A 21,867-nucleotide genomic window follows, 5' to 3' on the forward strand; every position below is an offset into this window, starting at 1 on the left:
TTTAAATGAGCAGAATTGAATAATTTAAGCTCATAGCAGTAGATTTTGTGTATAATTAGCAAAAATCATTCGTAGTTTAATATGATTGAAAGAATTGAATGTTGAAACTGATCTGAAATATTTTTTCATACCTTTCTTTTCAAAATATATGCAAAATACTTAATTGTAGCTCAAACTGAACGTATCTTGGCAATTAAAACAAATGGTCGTCTAGATGAAATATTTTATAACATTGCAACAAGTGTTGGCATTGATATGAATGACCTTTATTCGAGCTTACCATGTTCGTGCTAGTGTCAAAGCTTGGTTTTTTAAAAATTTTCAAAATTTATGCAAGAAATTTTATTACATCCATTTGTCAGATAGATTTTCACTGCTTTAGCAACTATATTCATTTACTGTAATCCTGGTGAAGTAACGTGTCGCATTTCGGATTATTCATCAACCATAATGATTTGGTATGGCGACGTAAATGAAGACAGAATATATGTTCCATTTCCTATTGGTGCTGCAAAGTATTACGATGGAGATTCACGCAATATTCAAAACACCGTTTTTACTGCTTATACGAAGTCATTAGCAGTTGGTAAGCTTATCTGATAAATGATAACATTTGCTTCGTCTATACTCTTTATTCTGCCAGTTAGTCATCTTTTTCTTATTAAAATCATAAATTATAGGATTAAACGAAATACATTTTTCGTTTAGTTCATGTTTTATTTAAAATGTTATCGCAAAAAGATATTCAAATTTTGTCTAAAGTAGGACTATTTACTAAAAATTTCCATGGTTGTAAGAATTGAATTTGCAGATAAGTTTTCAGGAAAAAGGATGTTAGACCAGAACGTTGCGTACCACTCAATTTGACTAATTCTGCTGGTATTAACCTGTACGAATTCTTTTCTGCGAGATTTGTCAACATAGCTCAGGTGCATTTTTTATGGCAAATAGTTGGCGTAATTTTTTATCACACTACCATCCTGAAATTACAAATGACACCTATAGATTCCGCCAGTTCTATTTCGAAATAAAGGGCAAAATTCTAAGCCGTTTACGTTGCGGCCATTTGCTCCTACGCGTTTCGGTACGCATCATCTCCGGTCAGTTCATAACGATATGCGTCGAATTCAGCATGCTGCAGCATATCTCGCCGTGGCCAGTTCAAATGCAATGAATCGACCTGCAGTTACTCCGTTGCTTGGTAGATTGTTATAATATATTACTGAAGAAATTATTGAAGAAATTTCACTGGAAAAAGATCAATCGTGTGTGGTATGAATTCTTGTGGAAAATATCTCACTCAATTGAATTTCAAATTTTAAAATTATGAAATTTTATTTCTAATTCCTTGAAGTGAAGTAATTTTTTGCTGTTCATCTATTGAATGCTTATTTGAAATTTCAGAGAATTTTTCGATGAATTTTCAGTTTGCTATGAATGCGGAAGGTAGCAATGGTAAGTGGTAAGTGTAACGACTGCAAAAATCAATCACTGTTTTATTACTTATTAAACAAAACTCTTACAATGGTGTATACACTAAATGATATTACCAAGTGTAGTAGTGATGTTTTCACAAACTACAAGCTTATGTATTAATTAAAGATAATTACATCGATTGTTTTTTTTTTTTTTTTTTTTTTTTTAGATGTTTAAACATACGGCATGGATATGAGAGAATCGAGAAGTGCATAAAGATTAAAAAATGAAATCAACTAATTGGAATATTTCTGGATTATACTTTAATACTTAGCTAGCTGGAAGCTCAACGCTTTATGACTAAACTCTTATATTTCCTGACTGAAATCTTTATATTTTGTGCCTGGAAGCTTTACATTTTCTAATTAGACGCCTATATTTCATATCAAAAATCACATGCCTTATAATTGAAATTTTTATATTTTTGTACCGAAAACCACCATATTTGGTAGCTGGAAGTCGTATATTTTATAGTCTGCTGGAAGTCTTATATTTTATAGTTAGAAATTCTATGCCTAACTGATAATAAACATATAGTTTATAATCGAAAACTCTACATAACCTGGAGCACTATGCTTTGTATGTGCATAAATTTTTTCAACATGTGTATCATAAAATGGTACAACAACCTGATGTTCGTTTCTAAAAACTTTTTTGAAACGATATTGGGATATTTTCAGTTAATTCATCTACTATGGTTAATCCAGTTAATGTATCTGTTATGAGTAATCAGTACAGTGTGATGATACCACTTACCCTAGCAACTTTTCCTCATCCAGTTAACACCTATAATCCACCGGTATGTTTCAGTGCTGCGATTTACTTGTATTCTTATTAGACTTTTGTTCTAAAAAGATAACGTAAGGATGAAAGTACGGACGTGTTTGTTATTAAACCTTATAAAAAAGTAAAAGTTTTATTTTTGTTTTTATTTGTTTTTCCTTTTTTTTAGCCTTCAATGACAGACTTCACAAATTCACCAACTACAGCATTTGTCAAATCAGGTCAAACTATCGGAAATCCATCTCCAGTGACATATTTTACATCAGATCCATCCAAGCCAGATTTTGTTCCTGCTGACAACTCGATGTCGAATGTTGCAAATAATCCAAATCGCAATAACACGTCTTCCGATCAGTTTACTACCACTTTTCTTCCAGCGCCAAAAACTGACTCAGTAAACTATGCTATGCTATGAAATCATACAGTTCTTGAGGATAATACTAAATCAGTAGAAGCTATTTCGAGAATATAATAATATACATTTCTTCTAAAACCAATATTTGAGGAGAAGTGAATAGCGCATCAAAGCATTAAACTAGGAATTGAATGCTTAATTTTTCTAGAAAATTCTTTCCTGCGTTTTTTCTAGCATGATGAAAACGTCGGATTTCCGGTATGCGATGAACCCATCAGTATTGAAAATAATTGGTGCTATACAGTACCAACAAGCAATAATGCATCTGGTAATGATATGTAACAATATAAAAGTTGGATAAGAGAGTAAGAAACAGAAATGAAGCAAGAAATTCAGAATTCCTGAGATGCACCTAAAGCAATGAAATGGAAGACTTTTTCTGTTGTCCATCTATAAAAATTAAGCATACATTTTTCTCATTGCAGAATTTGAAATTTGGAAACCCAAACCTCGTCCAGCATTTACCGTAAACAGTGGCAATTCAACTGAATCAGTATTCAGAAGCAGTTACATTTTCGATTCGCCAATGTTTCAAGCTCCAACAGCAGAACCAAATGTTAATCAGTCGAATGCACAGCAATTATTGGAAGTTGTAAGTTTCCGTATAACAATTTCGTTTTAGCATAATTGATGACTTTACCGCTTGAAAACGAAATGAAGAGAATTATGTGAATTTAGAGGCAGATGTCTATAAATAAATATTACAATTCGTTTACCTCTTCAGTCATCTTTTGCTATCTTTCCTTCTTCTAAATCAGAAATAATTCTTTCAAACTTCACCATATATCTATGCAAAATGAAATCTGAAAATGAAATCTCAATCGAGTGCATAATCACTGAGTTAGCCAATCATTACAAACAGTTCAACGAGTGTGCTTTGTAGCCGTTTTTCTTTTTCTTTCGGGGCTAATATTTGTTTATCTTAAAATATTTAGAACTGAAATGTAATAGCATTGAATTTATCTCACACTATTTTTTGTAACTATCAACATTTGTAGTCAAACGATTTGGAAGTAAACGATCTGCAATATAACCTGAAAAATCTTTCGTTCTTGAATGTATCACCAGAGCTATCTCCATCAAATGTTTTCTCGCCAGAAGCATCTTCAACGCAAGAATTCTCGCAGCAAGTTCCTACGCAGAACCTATTCCAGCAGTCACAGGTATCGTTGACACAAGTCCAACAACAGCAGCAGCAACAGCAAATGCTACCGCAACAAGTGCTGCAATCGCAGATACTGCAACCAAAGGCAGAAGTAATTCCACAGCAAGCAATACCAATGCAGCCAGTGCCAGTGCAACCGATACTGCCGCATCAGACACTGCCACCGATATTTGTGCAACACGGAGTGGTGCCACAGATTCCACGTGCATCCAAGAAGTCATCGCCGTGGAAGACAAATTTTTGCCGAATTATTACACCAAATAGAGAAATACAGAAGAAAATTGCTCCTGAAAAGATCAACCGAGTAGTTCAAAGTTTATGTTACAGTTAAAAGTGACTTTTTAATATTGATTCCATTATGAAATTATTGTGTTTATAAGCTGTTGAATTAGAATTGAGTTGTGGAATAGTAGTTAATTGTAGAAAGGATTTGAAATTAAAATTGAAATGGGTAATAATTAAATTGGAAATTTTTGTAGTGGAAAATTTTTAAGCTGGAAAAAACTTAAAATAAAATGAAAATTTCGAAATTGGAACTTTTTTAAGTAAAAACGAAACGATAGGATGAGTAAATATGAAGATTTTGAGCTAAACATGAAACAATTGAACATTTATAGAGTGAGGAAAATGAAAGGTAATTGCATTAGCTATGTGGAACGTTTATTCGTTTTTCTATATGAAAAATATTTTTCTCTAGCAGTGTTTTATGTTTATTGTTCATTTCTAACTTCTTTTATTTATTTTATTATAAAAGAAAAGTTGTAAACAGTCTTTCTTTTTTTTTTTTTTTGTTGGTGTTCTTTATTAGTATGTTTATTGTTTATGAAGTATTTTGTGCCTTTTATTTATTATATCATTAAAAAATTGTGAAAAAAACATTTTTTTTTTGTTTTTTGGTGTTCTTTATTAGTATGTTTATTGTTTATGAAGTATTTTGTGCCTTTTATTTATTATATCATTAAAAAATTGTGAAAAAAACATTTTTTTTTTTGTTTTGTTGGTGTTCTTTATTAGTATGTTTATTGTTTATGAAGTATTTTGTGCCTTTTATTTATTATATCATTAAAAATTGTGAAAAAAACATTTTTTTTTTTGTTTTTTTGGTGTTTTTTTTATCGGTGTCATTATTGTTTACGCAAAAAACTGCTCGCTATACGACCAGGAGTCAATTTTTTTCGAACTCGTTTGTTCTTTTTTCTGATAAAGTTTTGTTGTTGTTTACTCGAAAGCATATTTAATTCTTACGATTATAAAAAGCGCTCTTGTCTGCGAAATAATGCTACTAAATGATACAAAAAAAGTCGGATTTTTAGCAGATTTCAGTGGAAGTATTACGTTCATCTTTAGCTGCTCTATCACAAATGATATATTGCTGTAAACTTTTGCAAAGTTTTATTCAACGAATCAATAAGATAAGCAAATCTGAACTGAGAATGTGACTATCAGCATTGATCAAAAGTGATAGGCCTATCTTTTTTTATCAAAAAAGAGCATAGAAAATTTATTAACTGTTTACTGAATGCAATGAATAGCAGTAAAATTAAATTCCAAGTGATGTAAGAATCAGAATGGAACAGATAGAACATACGAAGAGGAAAGTGAAATGTAAATGTTAGTTTTTACTTTTCTTATTTATCATTTAATATCGACAGGAACATAAGTTGAAAGGAATGTATTAATTTACAGAAATTGTTGTTTTTACTTGAATTTATTACTTTCATTTGTGGTTAATCTATTTTATAAATAGGAAAAATAAGATATTTCCATACCATTCTCTGGAATATGTACAAAAAACTTTTTTATATTTGGTTTTTTTCTCGTATTTTTCAGTAATTTATATACATACGTGTGTACAAGTGCACGTGTATATGCGTATACTTGCTTACGTGTGTGCGTGTATGTTTCTGTTGGATAGTGGAACGACGCGACTAGAGAAAATGACTGCTGGAACTTTCTTATATAATGAGTTCTCGAAGGTGGTGGTGGTCAAGGGAAAATTTCAGGAACCTGTCGATGTAGGCTTACATGCTAAGTGTTCTTCCCTTTTTCAAGTCAGATAATGGACTGAATTTCATGTCTGCCGTTGAGATGCGATGATACTTAAAAAATACATCACTGACTACAAATGAGTGTTGTTTGGCTAGTCGTATGTTTAAGTCTAGAACGTGGAGATGAGTCTTGGCTAGGCTATCTTCTCTAGGCTCCTCTCCATACGGAGAAAACAATGCTGTTTTTGAAGAAAGCTGCTTAGTCATGCAGGATTTTCCTGAACAAAACTGTCATGTAGCTTCGAATGCGAGTTTCACCTAGTTTTTTCTCTCATCTTTATGAAACAGGGTATAACCTTCGGGTGTTTGCAAAGACTTTTTTAGACTAGGCCTAACGTTCGTCCTTTTGTTTGTCCATCTGACAACTTGTGGTTTTCTAGAACTAGCAAGCTTAAAGGTAGCGAAATATTCATGTTATAGACTTGTTTCTTGTATCTGGTAGACTTATTATGGCTTTGCAAGGCTAATGAGTTCCATCTGCCCGAGTCAAATTTTTCCTTTCAGGCCATATTGGAGCCGTGCAAGCTCATCTTCCACGGCGAATGTCAGCAGAGGACATATGTGTAGATGTCCGAATGATAACGTTCCAGATTGCGTTGTAGCAGCATGAGAAACTCTTTCAGATTAGCTTCAGTGCCGGTGGACGACCGAGAATAGTGAAGAATGTTGTCCGCGTACCGGAAGAATACATTGTGGAAGATGATCCACGAAGATTCCGCTCACTTCATTGTTTCCTATACCGCAAACATTGTCAGCGGTGATATTTGCTGTGATGAAGCAATACTTCAAGCAGAATTTCGATCATTTCCGATGGTAGAAGTGACAATAGCAAAAGTAGCAATCATACGACAGCAACATATTTGATCAGAAATAAACGATGCAGTCTTCATCACTTTGACAATATCATTTATATAATTTTATTAAGCAAGGAAGAACACAGCATTATGAATTTGAAAATATCATTGTTCATTTCATAAATACTTCTCTGTTCTTTAAATGCGGAAAATTGTGAAAGTACTATGGTAAGAGAAATTGTAACATCCCGTCTAATGACAATTTCAATATCTTACTCTGTATATAAAATCTTTATGATAGCATTTGGCTCATTTTAAAATCAATTCAAATACTCTTCTGTAATTTACTTTATATTTAATTAAATTTTGCGCATTTCAGGACAATGATATCGCACTGATAAAAGAAATTAAACCTGATTCTTTATGATCCTTCTTCTTGCTCATCTTCGTCTTTCCCAGTTTGTTCAGTTATCTCACAGGGTGTTAGATTCCCCTCCTCCAAAATAAGATTAGTAAGCGACAATCGCAATTTCAATTCTTCGGTTTTTCTGTAATATTTGGAATAATTAGTGAACGCCAACTACAGCTTTTTGATGTAAGAAAAAAAGTTCAAATGGACCTTAGCAAATAGCAATAAATGATAAGGCTACTTTAGTTTTTGAACCTACGTGTCCTTGTTCGGTATCGGCGACATGTGCTTATCATATTTGTCATCTAATTCAAGCAACTTCTGGAGGGTATTTTTCAGTTTCGATTTAAGTATTCCCTTTTGCTTAAGTAGATTTCTGCGTTCCTTTTTGTGAATGATTCGTTCACGTCGCATTTTCCGTCTTTGTTCATTGAGCTTTTTCTCATGTGCGTAACACATTTTTTCCAGTCTGATTCGTTCATTTCTCGCATTGTTCAGTTCGATCATTGCATCTATATACTGAAATATCAAAGAGAAAATTATGGACAGGTTTTTTTCTTCTTTACAAAATGCTTCAATATTAAATGCACTTGAGAAAAAGTAACGTTTTTTTTTAAAAAAGTAGTATCAACAGCTTTCAAGACAACTTTAATAAGCCTGCTTTTCCGTCTTCCTCTTCCTTCAAAACAGCAAATAATCAGGAATGGGTAGCAAATCAGTATGAATTACTTTTTTGTTCATATTTTTTCCGTTTCCGTCCAGCATTAATGGGTATTTTTTTCTAACCAACAGCAGTTGTATCTTCAAGTTAAATAATTCTGCCTTAAGTTTTTCGTTCTCCTCCAAAACTCCGATAGTTTCGTTGCAAACAAGGTGATGCGGAAGCGATAGTGTGCCTAAATTTTTCAGCAAATGAAGCAGTACTTAAGAACAATTATGGGTAAAATGAGAAAAGTTATCACACTTCAGTTGAAGGTAAAGAAAACATAATTGTAAATTAACCTTCACTGAGAGTTACTGTGAGTCTTCTTGGTTCATAAATGTCGGAAACGGATTTCCATTTCTTCATTGGTTGAATTTGTGTAGCATTCTGATCGTCGCGATTGCTCCCCGTATTGTTTTCAGATGCCATTCTAAATAAATATCATTAAATTACTTCTTATAACTCTCACAATTTGATCCCATAAGCTGGCTACTTTTTCCGGTTACAAATGCCGCCAATAATTAATGCTTAGGAAGTGAATCAAATGGAATATTATCTCTATATTGTCTAGAAGTTTCAAAATGAATGAGATGTGTGTGTGTGTGTGTGTGGGCATATACGTGGGTAAGTGTATGTGTGTGTGCATGTGTTCAGTTTGGGCATGGCATGTACGTGGGTAAATGTATGTGTTTGTGTGTGTGTAGCATAAGCGTCCGACTATTTCTTGTAACATCTTGAAGCTCTATAACCCCTAAACACCCTGAGACCACGCGGTACGAAACGAAAAGCGCCTTGGAGAGAGAGTTCGAGCGCAGCAAAAATAACTGAGATGAAAAGAACAACTGTGAGAGCCTTTTTATACAGTACTCCATGAAGCTGCGGAAATAGTCAGGGAGAAACTTCTGGAACATATGCAAATTTTGACTTTTTCAAGACTTCTTTCTTACCTCAGCAAATTACTTTTCTTCTTTATATGTGCCATCTATTTAATTTCATATTAATGATCAATTAAAAAAGTCTCATTTGAGAACTCATGTGAAGAAATTAGCGAGCAAACGAATCATTCTGCCAATATTAATGTTAAAATACGTGCACACACTCCGACAGGTCATTTCATCTCGGTAAATACAAGAAAATCTTTTGGGCAGGAAAAGCCACAAAGGGGGTGGGCAAGTATTCGGGTAACAATCAAATTAGGAAACAAAACAGATTACTCAATGAAAATTTGCATATGTTCCGTCTTCTTAGAATAGTATATAACAAGCTCCAGTAGTCATTCACTTCATTATTTTCTCGGTGAGTGAGGTGGGTGTCTTTTCAAATTGTCTTTCTTTTGTTTCATCTCACGTGGGTTTCGAGTTGTCAAGTAAATGGTTTGCGTGTAAATAAAAGTATTTATTGAGGAAGTGAAAAGGGGAGATGAACTGGGATTTATTGAGAATAGAGAGTTCAAAATTTGCCCGCCATCTGGTTGTTCATTAGATCTGGGTAGAAATGGTTGAAGTCTAAGAGAGCTTTTCTGTGGTTTATATCGCTTTACATCAAATTTTCATCTTTTCATGTGATTGAGTAGTCCTTTATGTATCGCCGCCTAAATCCAACTTAGACTAAGTTCCACTCATTCTTTTCCGAACTTATCAAATTTGACAACACATTCCTTAGCAACTGCTTTGCTGGACAATTCTAGAGGATAACATCGTTGTTTGATTTATTTTCTGAAGAAGTATTAGTGGTATTTGTAACTTAAGAAAGTAACAAATTTCTTCTTGGAATTAATTTGGAAGAATTATGAAAGAAAGACGTGATGGCTTCTTCAGTTTAAGATGGCATTCGAAAACTTCGGTTTTAACTCAATACCGTCCTTGCTTGAAACTATTCAGCAACACATTGTTGAAATTGATGCGAAAAACGAAGAGCTTGAAGAAAAGATATCGGAGTTTGAGCAACGCGCCAGAATGGATGTACCGAATAACCAAGAAACACCGGAAAACGTAAGTCATTTTAAAAAAAAATTTAAGTGCTAGAAATCAGAATTTGCATGGAAAATTGAGATTTATTCCGAAAACTTAATTTTAGATGCAGCAAAATCAGTCGGATGGTAGTGATTCGGATGAAGAAATTGAAGAATTCCTGCATGAGTTGTACGCATTTAACGGCGAAGCGGAGGCGAACGGATTAGCACGAGCGGATGCAACGAACGCAGCGGATGCAACGAATGCAGGGGATGCACAAAATCATCAGTAGTTACCCTTTATTTGTTTCATGGGTTTCCCTTTTTTGTAAATCTAAACATTTCTTTTTAAGCATACCTGAAATTGTAAGTGCTACCAAAATATTGTTTATGATAAATAATGTTATAATTTCTCTATCCAGCAGTTTTTTCCTTCGGTGAAATTTTGTGAACTCATTTCTAAATTTGGTATTAATCTCTCAGTAATTTCTGTTGCGAAGTAGCCGGTTTGGTTTCTCTCTATTTTATTTCTCGAACATTTTATAGCTAATCTTAGGTATTATGGGCTGTTGCTAATCTCTTCCATTATATCCCCTTTACGAATTACTGGAAGGATCGCATAGCACATTTCGAAGTTTCATTTAACTCATTGTGGTTCTCTCACTATTTTAACGTCGTAATGGGGTGTGGCACTTCTCACAGCAATTTAGCGCATAATTGAAAACGAACTACTTAATGTGGTTCAGTGTTAAAAACGGGCAGTATTCCTGAATTCGGTGTTAGTCTATCCGTATTTCTGTTGCGAACTAGCCGGTTTGCACTTACTTCATTTCCCAAACATCTTATGGACCATCTTAGGTATTATGGGCTGTGGTTAGCTTTTAAGAATTACTGGAAGGATCACACGGAACATTTCGGAATTTCACTTAACTCATTGTGATTGGAGAGTGATTTATGTCATTTCCACTTGTATTTCCAAAGTAGCATATTTTAATCGATCGATGAAGCAAAAAATTGAAATAGTTTTGAAAAATAATCTCCTAGAATAATTATACGCAGCTCTCAATGCGAGTTTTACTTACTTTTGCCTCCACCTGTCGCTACTGAATTTGTGAAACCGAGTATATCCTTTGGGTCGATCGCACACGAAACTGGCCACATCCTAAGTTGTGGTTTATCTCTAGCGGGCCTAGCAAGCGTAATTGTGGCAGCGAAATCCTCATGTTGTGGGCTTATTTATTGTATCTTCCTTGTAGACTTGTGACTTTGCAAGGCTAATGAGTTCCATTTGCCCGGGTCACATTTTTTCTCTCGGAATGAGTTGCCTTAAAGCAAATGAGTCCATTTTACCCATGGGCACACTTTATTGAAACCTGCTAGTCTTTCAGGCCACATTGGAGTCATATGCACCTCAAAAATAGAGAATGCATCATGACTTTCCGCACCATGAAAAATTCTTTCAAATTTCACTTACTAATGTATCTTTCCTTTTCCTTTCGGGTATAGTCTGTGTGCACTGAAGGAAGATTGTATGAGGAAGTAATGAATTTAGTCATTTCGCCCTGAGAGAACTGATTCAGCTGTTTACGGATCAGTTTTGCTCCAATAAATTATTGTAATAGGAAGTTTTTTACGACTCTTTGTAAAGAAGGTTAAAGTGAACGAAGGTAGTTGTAACATAAAATATGAATAAATGATTTCGTGAATCTTTTTAGCTTACTATTCTTTCTGTATAGCTTTCATTTCCTTTTACATATTGCATTTATTGTTGGTGAGAGGATCGTCACGTCAAATCCCTCGGACGTCATGGCAGTAACGTTGGTTGTGAACATTTTGTAAAGAGTTGGGTTATCTAAATTGACGAGAATTTTTGGATAATTAATGTTGCAAATTATAGTTTCTGAGTGCTTTTTTGATCACATTTCTACGAATTATTACTGATATGATTCCTCGTAATATGGAAGTAGTAATTGAATGATAAAATTGAAAAAGGATTTTATAATTAGAAATTAGTGGAAACATCGACATAAAAAATTCGTCTCGAAATTTTATGCATCGTTTTAGTAAGCCAATATAATGTGCAATATCTTTAAGAATTGATTCGAACTATCTTATCATTTCATACATTATATTTCTCATCAAAATTATATCAGCAAACTTGTGCATTTAAACAAATTCTGATTTCAAATAGAAGTGTCGGTAATTTGAAACATTTGGATCTTACATCTCTTTTAACGTGTTCGCACGACTTCCGGTATTTATAACATGTTTTGATGCTTGGCAGTGACTTTGCTAGAAGAAGCGCTAAAGGAAATTGTATAATGTAAATGGAAACTGGTGCCTCTATTGAAATAAATATGAAATTAAAGTCGTTCGAAAAATTTGTGACCATTTTGAAAGTATCGTTTTGCAAAAGTTTAACACAAATAATTTTATTATAATTAATTTGCCATTAAATCATTTGAAATTTTTGGTTGAACTGTTAATACTCCAACCAGATTACCATAAATTGAATGGAATGATTTGCTGTTCATTACTGATTTCATAACTGAACAAAGGTAGCGGAGACCTGCGTCATATACTAGTTGCATTTGCGGTAAAAGTTTAATGAACAATAAATAAGGATTCAACTATCATGAACGTACAGGAACTTATCATTAACCAATGCTTATACACCATTTGACCTTGGAAGTCCTTTAACAGTCTAGCCTATGCATACCTGTGTAAGATCTACTTGGCAAGATATAAGGTAGTTTGTAAGCCAGGAATGAATTAATAACAAACATGAAATAGTATGACATATGAAATTAACGAGAAAAGAACTGGATCATAATGACCACAATGACCGATATTAGCAGTTTCCATTTCAGGTTTTCCTGTCATCTGACTTTTCACGGACTCTATTAGCTTTTTTTCTTCGGCTGTAGCTTCTGATTGTTGAGCAGATTCATAATCAAGGTTCATCAACATGCTACTTGTTTCCGCAACTTTTATCGATGTTGATGCCACCTGTACGGTAACATCGTTTTGATATTCCAATTCATGGCTTCGGAAGAATTTAGAGGGTGGCTTACAGGTAGAACAATCACAATTGAGCATTGAACGACGAGAACAACTTCCCTCACGGAGTAACTTTTCTGCATTTTGTAAAGTTAGGGAGAAATCACTGTGCGATAAGCATCGTACCTGAAAAACATTTTTAAGAAATCCTAATTAAAAAAATGGCGTGTCGGAATCTTTAGGATCTATTTGTTTCCTCTTCTTCACCACTAATAAAATAGCATATTGAAAAAAACTGAAGTAATGTCTTCCGTCATAATTCATTAGTGACTAACTTCAATTGTTACTGAAATTTAATTACACAAATTGAAATTTAGAAATTTTTTCCGAATTATTTTTTTATTGTGTATCATCGAATTATCGAAATATTATGTGTTTGGATATAATCATCTAAAAAGGCTTAGGGAACATTAAATTAGTTTATAAAATGCGACCATGCATGATTCCATTTCCGAAAGTTTAATTTCAACGCAGCAAAAATTTGTCCCAATTGAGTTACGATGATACTAAAGCTGGAATGAAAGTTTTGGACTTTACAATGAATTTCTTGTTTTAAAGTATATATATCAAAGTCCAGAAATCAGAATAATTTTTGCATTCAAACATTCTTTTGAATTTCTTTCTTACGGACAAAACTTTTTTTTCCGAAGTCAATTAGAAACTTAATTTTTCTTGAAAATCGTTATTTCCAATTCAATTACTTTGAAATTAGAACAACTGTTGCCAGTTTCTATTAGTAATTGTATTCCTACTCTCTAATAATTTAATTTCATTTTGATAGTGATAACGGCAAATTAATAAACATTATCGGAGAGCAAAAATATGCTTCATTTCAACTATTTGGTAAAATCGTTGAAAATATCAATCAATGCAATCCTTTGAAATTGCTGAAATACTTCGCGATGCAATAACAACAATAAAACGGACAGTAGTAGTAGCTATGACAACAATAACAACAACTACTACAATAACGGCAGTATAACAACAACGACAACAACAATAACAGTAATAATAATACTGTTAATAATAATAATTAGGAGAATATATCTTTCTAATTAACTTAATTGATTTGTGTCGAAATTACTATTCGATTTTTTTTTTTTGGTATTTCTGTAAAAAAGCTATCAGATAAGGTCAGGAATGAAGGAAAACAAATTCGTTCCGACGTAATTAACCGTCAGGCATGTGACATTTAAAAAAGAAAAAGATTCATAGCGATAAATTCCTGGTTGCTTCGACATATTCAAATTAAAATTTAAGTGAGTTATTCTGTTTGGGATTATTTTGTTTCTCTCTTTAAAAATATTTCGCTATATATCACATTTAAATGAAGTAATTTGAAATTATATATCAAAATTAGAAAAAAAAAGCTGAAGAAAAGGTCTTCTGCGAAAAAAAGTTTTTATGATTTTGGTGTCTGTGCTTCTGTTCTGAGGAAAGGAATTTTAAAATTAAACAAAATATTTCATTATCAGATGAGTTTATGATCAACACTTGCATTATTTGCTATTACAAATTCCATTTTGATTATTTAGAAATATCATTTCAAATTTGGAAATTCAAATATTTTTTCAATAGTTAGTCTAATATAATTGTTATCAGACATTTGAACCTTAAAATTTTATAATCAATTACAACCTTTACTAATGTAATATACAATTCAACAGATACAAACAAACCAGTCGATTAACTTGTGATGTCCAGGTTATTTCATGAATTGTTAAACAGTACAGTACGGAATCTGAGCTATTATTTATGCATGATGACAAATTATTGAAGCAGTTTTCAGCTAAAAGTCGAATATCCATGCAATAATCACATTTCTGAAACAGTTTTAAAAGTTATTGAATTCAAAATTTACATATTAAATGGAAATTAATATAACTACTATTATCAAAGTTTTAAATTTTTTATTTGAACATATGCCATAAAATAGGGAGATGTTATTAATTTGTACGAGATGAAATCAGAAAGTGCTGCAATGGACAAAAACTAAGATTAATGTGGATCAGAAAGATTCAGAAAAAAAAGAGAACGGATACGTAATGCGAAAGTGGAGTATGACATTTCCGGATGACCGGAACAGGGTATTGTTGCAGTATTCAATGAGATTAATTAAGTTTAGGTTATAACTGTATCACTGAGAAGTGTAACAACAGAAAATATATTTAAAGCAATGATTTCGACAATTTTGATGATGTCAAAGGTCAAAAGCAATGTGAATGACAGATAGAAAATTGCAAAGATTAAAGATTTTTTATAAAAATAGAAAAATTGTAAGATAATCATTTTTTTTTCTTCTGTGAAAAAGTAACATTGATTGAAAAATAGAACAAATTTCTACTTAAGAAAAAATTGAAATCAAGTGCAAACTGCTGTTACTGACAGAATCGAAAAAGCGCAAAATAACTGATCAATCGCATGACAGAGATGACGGATTTGTTTAATCCTTGAGATGATAAAAATTGATTTAAAGTAAAGTACAAATGATATTGTACTTTTAAATATATAACTAGCATAATTCAACCATTTTAATACAACAGCTTAATAAGTGTTTATTTTAGCTTATCTAAGTGTCAACAAACAGTAAAATTCTTTAATTGCAAGCTTAAATGAATAAATGAGAAGGAAACTGCAAAACAACGATTAACTGTTAAAAAGATTTGTTTATAAATTAATTTTTTGCCAACTAATTAAAGACAGCAAAACAAAAAGCATAATCTAAGCTGAAAAATTATTTCAAAAAAATTTCAAAACTTTTGACATTTAACAGTGTTGAATAAATAAAATATTACCAAAGTTATCAACAAATTACAAACCTGTGGTTGAAAGTTTTTCACATTTTTTAAATTAGCAATTAGCAAACTTTAAAAGAAGAAAAAGTAAAAATTTTTGAGTGGCAATAAAATAAAGGTAAGGCAGTAAAATTAAAAAATGATTAATAAATAAATAAAAGAAAAATTAAAAAAAAAAACAGCTAGAATGATTATTCATTTTTCCATATCAATAATAAAATTGTAACACGTAAAGGACAGGTAAGGTAATGAGTCATCAATGCTGAAATTGAAAATTAACGAAAAACAAATGCGAAATGACAAAGAAATGATTTCGAGCAGATAGAAATATCCTAAATTAGTCTCAGCTCTGTCACTTTCTTCAGCTATTTGGCATTTTTTTCCTTTTTTTCAGTAAAAGAAGCAAAAATTAGAATAACTTTGATCTTAGAGGTGAAATGTAATAACAGAATACTTTATGACTTACTTCATATATACCACATAACTCGATACTACGAATTACTTTTAAATAAATGAGTTTGTTTTTCTCTCCTTTAAAACTTGATTATTGTTATTTTAAATTCACGGAAGCAAAATTAAAGAGAATTCAAAAATTTTTCTCTCACTTTATTTCTTAAAAAAGGAAGCAAGAAAAAAACTCTCGCCACATTCTTATCGATCAAAAATATTTAGATAGATTAAAATATTTGACTGAAAGATAGCATTGTATTCTCGAATGATTTCCCGAGAGTAAACCAATGTCAGAGTTAGAATAATTCCATCTTTTAAGAATGAGACAATTAGCAATCAACTGGATCATATCTCAATACTTCTTAAATATATTTGCAATATTTAACAAAAAGAAAATGAAAGAATTGAAAAATCGCTAATTCATGGGTACCTTATGCCATATTTTCATATTTCTAATGACTGAAACAATTTCTCACATACACATTTAATGTTAATATATATATTTATTTATTTATTTTTTTGATATTTTGTCAATTTTTCTGTGAGACCTTTTTTCTCGTTCTTAAGATGTGGTTTGTAGAGAGGAAAAGATGTGTTAAAAAATTAAAAAGCGATTATTCGTTTTAAGCCAGTAAATCATCTCCTTTACCGCCTCTCGGACTATCAATGGATTTATTGCATTTTAGATCAAAAAAAAGAAACTAAAATTAGTTGACAAAAAAGTTTTAACTTTAAACTGTAAACTGTTATGTAATCATTTTATATTGGTGTAAAAAGGAAACGCATGCAAGTCAAAAAGAAAGTGAAGAACACAAATGTTAAATTAAATTACACTTCACAGAGTTACAAATTTTCCACTTCACTTTTTTAAATTTTGCTGTAAAAAATATACATATAACCGTATAAATCTTATTTAATCTTTTTTTTTTTTTTGCTATTATAAATTAAATTTTTAATTTTCATTAGGATTTCTAGGAAGATTATTAAATATTTCAGAGAGAATGGGAAAAGAAGAAAAAAACAGAAAGGAAAAGGAATAAAACTGAATAGATGAGGAAAGCAGAATCTTCTTAAGCACTAGAAAGTGAGAAAGGATCGATAGATAAATTAATTAAAATTATTAAATTTAAAAAGCTGAAAATTTAAAAATAATCATTCATTTGATAATAGAGATGAAAAATACAAAGAAACCTGAATATTATAAGGTTGTGGCAGTGCAAGAGAAAGGGCCAAGAGACAAACTGAACTGCAATCCATTTTTGGAACGAATTGTGGGAATGCTTTCCGTCCTGTCACTACTGCAGTTATGTCTGCGGTACTCTTCGATTTATGTTCCCTCTAATATCATTCACATAACCCTGCATTATCGTCACCATAATCACAATAATAATCATCGTCATCACCATCATTGACATAACCCTGCATTATCATCACCATAATCACAATAATAATCATCGTCATCACCATCATTGACATAACCCTGCATTATCATCACCATAATCACAATAATAATCATCATCATCACCATCATTGACATAACCCTGCATTATCGTCACCATAATCACAATAATAATCATCGTCATCACCATCATTGACATAACCCTGCATTATCGTCACCATAATCACAATAATAATCATCATCATCACCATCATTGACATAACCCTGCATTATCGTCACCATAATCACAATAATAATCATCATCATCACCATCATTGACATAACCCTGCATTATCATCACCATAATCACAATAATAATCATCATCATCACCATCATTGACATAACCCTGCATTATCATCACCATAATCACAATAATAATCATCATCATCACCATCATTGACATAACCCTGCATTATCGTCACCATAATCACAATAATAATCATCATCATCACCATCATTGACATAACCCTGCATTATCGTCACCATAATCACAATAATAATCATCGTCATCACCATCATTGACATAACCCTGCATTATCATCACCATAATCACAATAATAATCATCATCATCACCATCATTGACATAACCCTGCATTATCGTCACCATAATCACAATAATAATCATCATCATCACCATCATTGACATAACCCTGCATTATCGTCACCATAATCACAATAATAATCATCGTCATCACCATCATTGACATAACCCTGCATTATCGTCACCATAATCACAATAATAATCATCATCATCACCATCATTGACATAACCCTGCATTATCGTCACCATAATCACAATAATAATCATCATCATCACCATCATTGACATAACCCTGCATTATCGTCACCATAATCACAATAATAATAATCATCATCACCATCATTGACATAACCCTGCATTATCGTCACCATAATCACAATAATAATAATCATCATCACCATCATTGACATAACCCTGCATTATCGTCACCATAATCACAATAATAATCATCGTCATCACCATCATTGACATAACCCTGCATTATCGTCACCATAATCACAATAATAATCATCATCATCACCATCATTGACATAACCCTGCATTATCGTCACCATAATCACAATAATAATAATCATCATCACCATCATTGACATAACCCTGCATTATCGTCACCATAATCACAATAATAATCATCGTCATCACCATCATTGACATAACCCTGCATTATCGTCACCATAATCACAATAATAATCATCGTCATCACCATCATTGACATAACCCTGCATTATCGTCACCATAATCACAATAATAATCATCATCATCACCATCATTGACATAACCCTGCATTATCGTCACCATAATCACAATAATAATAATCATCATCACCATCATTGACATAACCCTGCATTATCGTCACCATAATCACAATAATAATCATCGTCATCACCATCATTGACATAACCCTGCATTATCGTCACCATAATCACAATAATAATCATCGTCATCACCATCATTGACATAACCCTGCATTATCGTCACCATAATCACAATAATAATAATCATCATCACCATCATTGACATAACCCTGCATTATCGTCACCATAATCACAATAATAATAATCATCATCACCATCATTGACATAACCCTGCATTATCGTCACCATAATCACAATAATAATAATCATCATCACCATCATTGACATAACCCTGCATTATCGTCACCATAATCACAATAATAATAATCATCATCACCATCATTGACATAACCCTGCATTATCGTCACCATAATCACAATAATAATCATCATCACCATCATTGACATAACCCTGCATTATCGTCACCATAATCACAATAATAATCATCGTCATCACCATCATTGACATAACCCTGCATTATCGTCACCATAATCACAATAATAATAATCATCATCACCATCATTGACATAACCCTGCATTATCGTCACCATAATCACAATAATAATCATCGTCATCACCATCATTGACATAACCCTGCATTATCGTCACCATAATCACAATAATAATAATCATCATCATCACCATCATTGACATAACCCTGCATTATCGTCACCATAATCACAATAATAATAATCATCATCACCATCATTGACATAACCCTGCATTATCGTCACCATAATCACAATAATAATAATCATCATCACCATCATTGACATAACCCTGCATTATCGTCACCATAATCACAATAATAATAATCATCATCACCATCATTGACATAACCCTGCATTATCGTCACCATAATCACAATAATAATAATCATCATCACCATCATTGACATAACCCTGCATTATCGTCACCATAATCACAATAATAATAATCATCATCACCATCATTGACATAACCCTGCATTATCGTCACCATAATCACAATAATAATAATCATCATCACCATCATTGACATAACCCTGCATTATCGTCACCATAATCACAATAATAATAATCATCATCACCATCATTGACATAACCCTGCATTATCGTCACCATAATCACAATAATAATAATCATCATCACCATCATTGACATAACCCTGCATTATCGTCACCATAATCACAATAATAATAATCATCATCACCATCATTGACATAACCCTGCATTATCGTCACCATAATCACAATAATAATAATCATCATCACCATCATTGACATAACCCTGCATTATCGTCACCATAATCACAATAATAATAATCATCATCACCATCATTGACATAACCCTGCATTATCGTCACCATAATCACAATAATAATAATCATCATCACCATCATTGACATAACCCTGCATTATCGTCACCATAATCACAATAATAATAATCATCATCACCATCATTGACATAACCCTGCATTATCGTCACCATAATCACAATAATAATAATCATCATCACCATCATTGACATAACCCTGCATTATCGTCACCATAATCACAATAATAATAATCATCATCACCATCATTGACATAACCCTGCATTATCGTCACCATAATCACAATAATAATAATCATCATCACCATCATTGACATAACCCTGCATTATCGTCACCATAATCACAATAATAATAATCATCATCACCATCATTGACATAACCCTGCATTATCGTCACCATAATCACAATAATAATCATCGTCATCACCATCATTGACATAACCCTGCATTATCGTCACCATAATCACAATAATAATCATCGTCATCACCATCATTGACATAACCCTGCATTATCGTCACCATAATCACAATAATAATAATCATCATCATCACCATCATTGACATAACCCTGCATTATCGTCACCATAATCACAATAATAATCATCGTCATCACCATCATTGACATAACCCTGCATTATCGTCACCATAATCACAATAATAATAATCATCATCACCATCATTGACATAACCCTGCATTATCGTCACCATAATCACAATAATAATCATCGTCATCACCATCATTGACATAACCCTGCATTATCGTCACCATAATCACAATAATAATCATCGTCATCACCATCATTGACATAACCCTGCATTATCGTCACCATAATCACAATAATAATAATCATCATCACCATCATTGACATAACCCTGCATTATCGTCACCATAATCACAATAATAATAATCATCATCACCATCATTGACATAACCCTGCATTATCGTCACCATAATCACAATAATAATAATAATCATCACCATCATTGACATAACCCTGCATTATCGTCACCATAATCACAATAATAATAATCATCATCACCATCATTGACATAACCCTGCATTATCGTCACCATAATCACAATAATAATCATCGTCATCACCATCATTGACATAACCCTGCATTATCGTCACCATAATCACAATAATAATAATCATCATCACCATCATTGACATAACCCTGCATTATCGTCACCATAATCACAATAATAATAATCATCATCACCATCATTGACATAACCCTGCATTATCGTCACCATAATCACAATAATAATCATCATCATCACCATCATTGACATAACCCTGCATTATCGTCACCATAATCACAATAATAATAATCATCATCACCATCATTGACATAACCCTGCATTATCGTCACCATAATCACAATAATAATCATCATCATCACCATCATTGACATAACCCTGCATTATCGTCACCATAATCACAATAATAATCATCATCATCACCATCATTGACATAACCCTGCATTATCGTCACCATAATCACAATAATAATAATCATCATCACCATCATTGACATAACCCTGCATTATCGTCACCATAATCACAATAATAATCATCATCATCACCATCATTGACATAACCCTGCATTATCGTCACCATAATCACAATAATAATCATCGTCATCACCATCATTACCATCATTGTTG

General features: G+C 32.3%; 4 protein-coding genes across 4 annotated transcripts; 2 read left to right on the plus strand and 2 right to left on the minus strand.

The window, feature by feature from the left end:
• Positions 1 to 255: 255 nt before the first annotated feature.
• On the plus strand, positions 256 to 4,170 carry Bma-fog-3.2 (Uncharacterized protein; the record flags this gene model as incomplete). Its single annotated transcript, XM_043073191.1, has 10 exons — positions 256 to 283; positions 383 to 515; positions 824 to 929; positions 1,006 to 1,201; positions 1,405 to 1,455; positions 2,157 to 2,275; positions 2,429 to 2,653; positions 2,849 to 2,942; positions 3,100 to 3,266; positions 3,673 to 4,170. The coding sequence occupies 10 exons, from the start codon at positions 256 to 258 to the stop codon at positions 4,168 to 4,170; spliced, it is 1,617 nt and encodes a 538-aa protein (XP_042929125.1).
• A 2,932-nt stretch (positions 4,171 to 7,102) lies between these two features.
• Bm17883 (Uncharacterized protein) lies at positions 7,103 to 8,222 on the minus strand (the record flags this gene model as incomplete). The annotated part of the gene is made up of 4 exons (XM_001897302.2): positions 7,103 to 7,229; positions 7,350 to 7,609; positions 7,820 to 7,986; positions 8,093 to 8,222. The coding sequence occupies 4 exons, from the start codon at positions 8,220 to 8,222 to the stop codon at positions 7,103 to 7,105; spliced, it is 684 nt and encodes a 227-aa protein (XP_001897337.2).
• Positions 8,223 to 9,616: 1,394 nt separating this feature from the next.
• On the plus strand, positions 9,617 to 10,037 carry Bm17884 (Uncharacterized protein; the record flags this gene model as incomplete). The annotated part of the gene is made up of 2 exons (XM_043073192.1): positions 9,617 to 9,784; positions 9,870 to 10,037. 2 exons carry the CDS (start codon positions 9,617 to 9,619, stop codon positions 10,035 to 10,037), a joined length of 336 nt encoding a protein of 111 aa, XP_042929126.1.
• Positions 10,038 to 12,516: 2,479 nt separating this feature from the next.
• Positions 12,517 to 21,798, minus strand: Bm17885 (Uncharacterized protein; the record flags this gene model as incomplete). The annotated part of the gene is made up of 23 exons (XM_043073193.1): positions 12,517 to 12,930; positions 14,484 to 14,627; positions 17,241 to 17,295; positions 17,407 to 17,529; positions 17,651 to 17,773; positions 17,895 to 18,017; positions 18,078 to 18,200; positions 18,261 to 18,383; positions 18,444 to 18,566; positions 18,627 to 18,749; positions 18,871 to 18,993; positions 19,115 to 19,237; positions 19,356 to 19,478; positions 19,603 to 19,725; positions 19,847 to 19,969; positions 20,091 to 20,213; positions 20,335 to 20,457; positions 20,579 to 20,701; positions 20,765 to 20,887; positions 20,948 to 21,070; positions 21,192 to 21,314; positions 21,436 to 21,558; positions 21,680 to 21,798. The coding sequence occupies 23 exons, from the start codon at positions 21,796 to 21,798 to the stop codon at positions 12,517 to 12,519; spliced, it is 3,069 nt and encodes a 1,022-aa protein (XP_042929127.1).
• Between the last annotated feature and the right edge of the window lie 69 nt (positions 21,799 to 21,867).

Source organism: Brugia malayi (genome assembly GCF_000002995.4).
Source record: "Brugia malayi strain FR3 genome assembly, contig: Bm_v4_ChrX_scaffold_001, whole genome shotgun sequence".
Taxonomy (NCBI): Eukaryota; Metazoa; Nematoda; class Chromadorea; order Rhabditida; family Onchocercidae; genus Brugia; species Brugia malayi.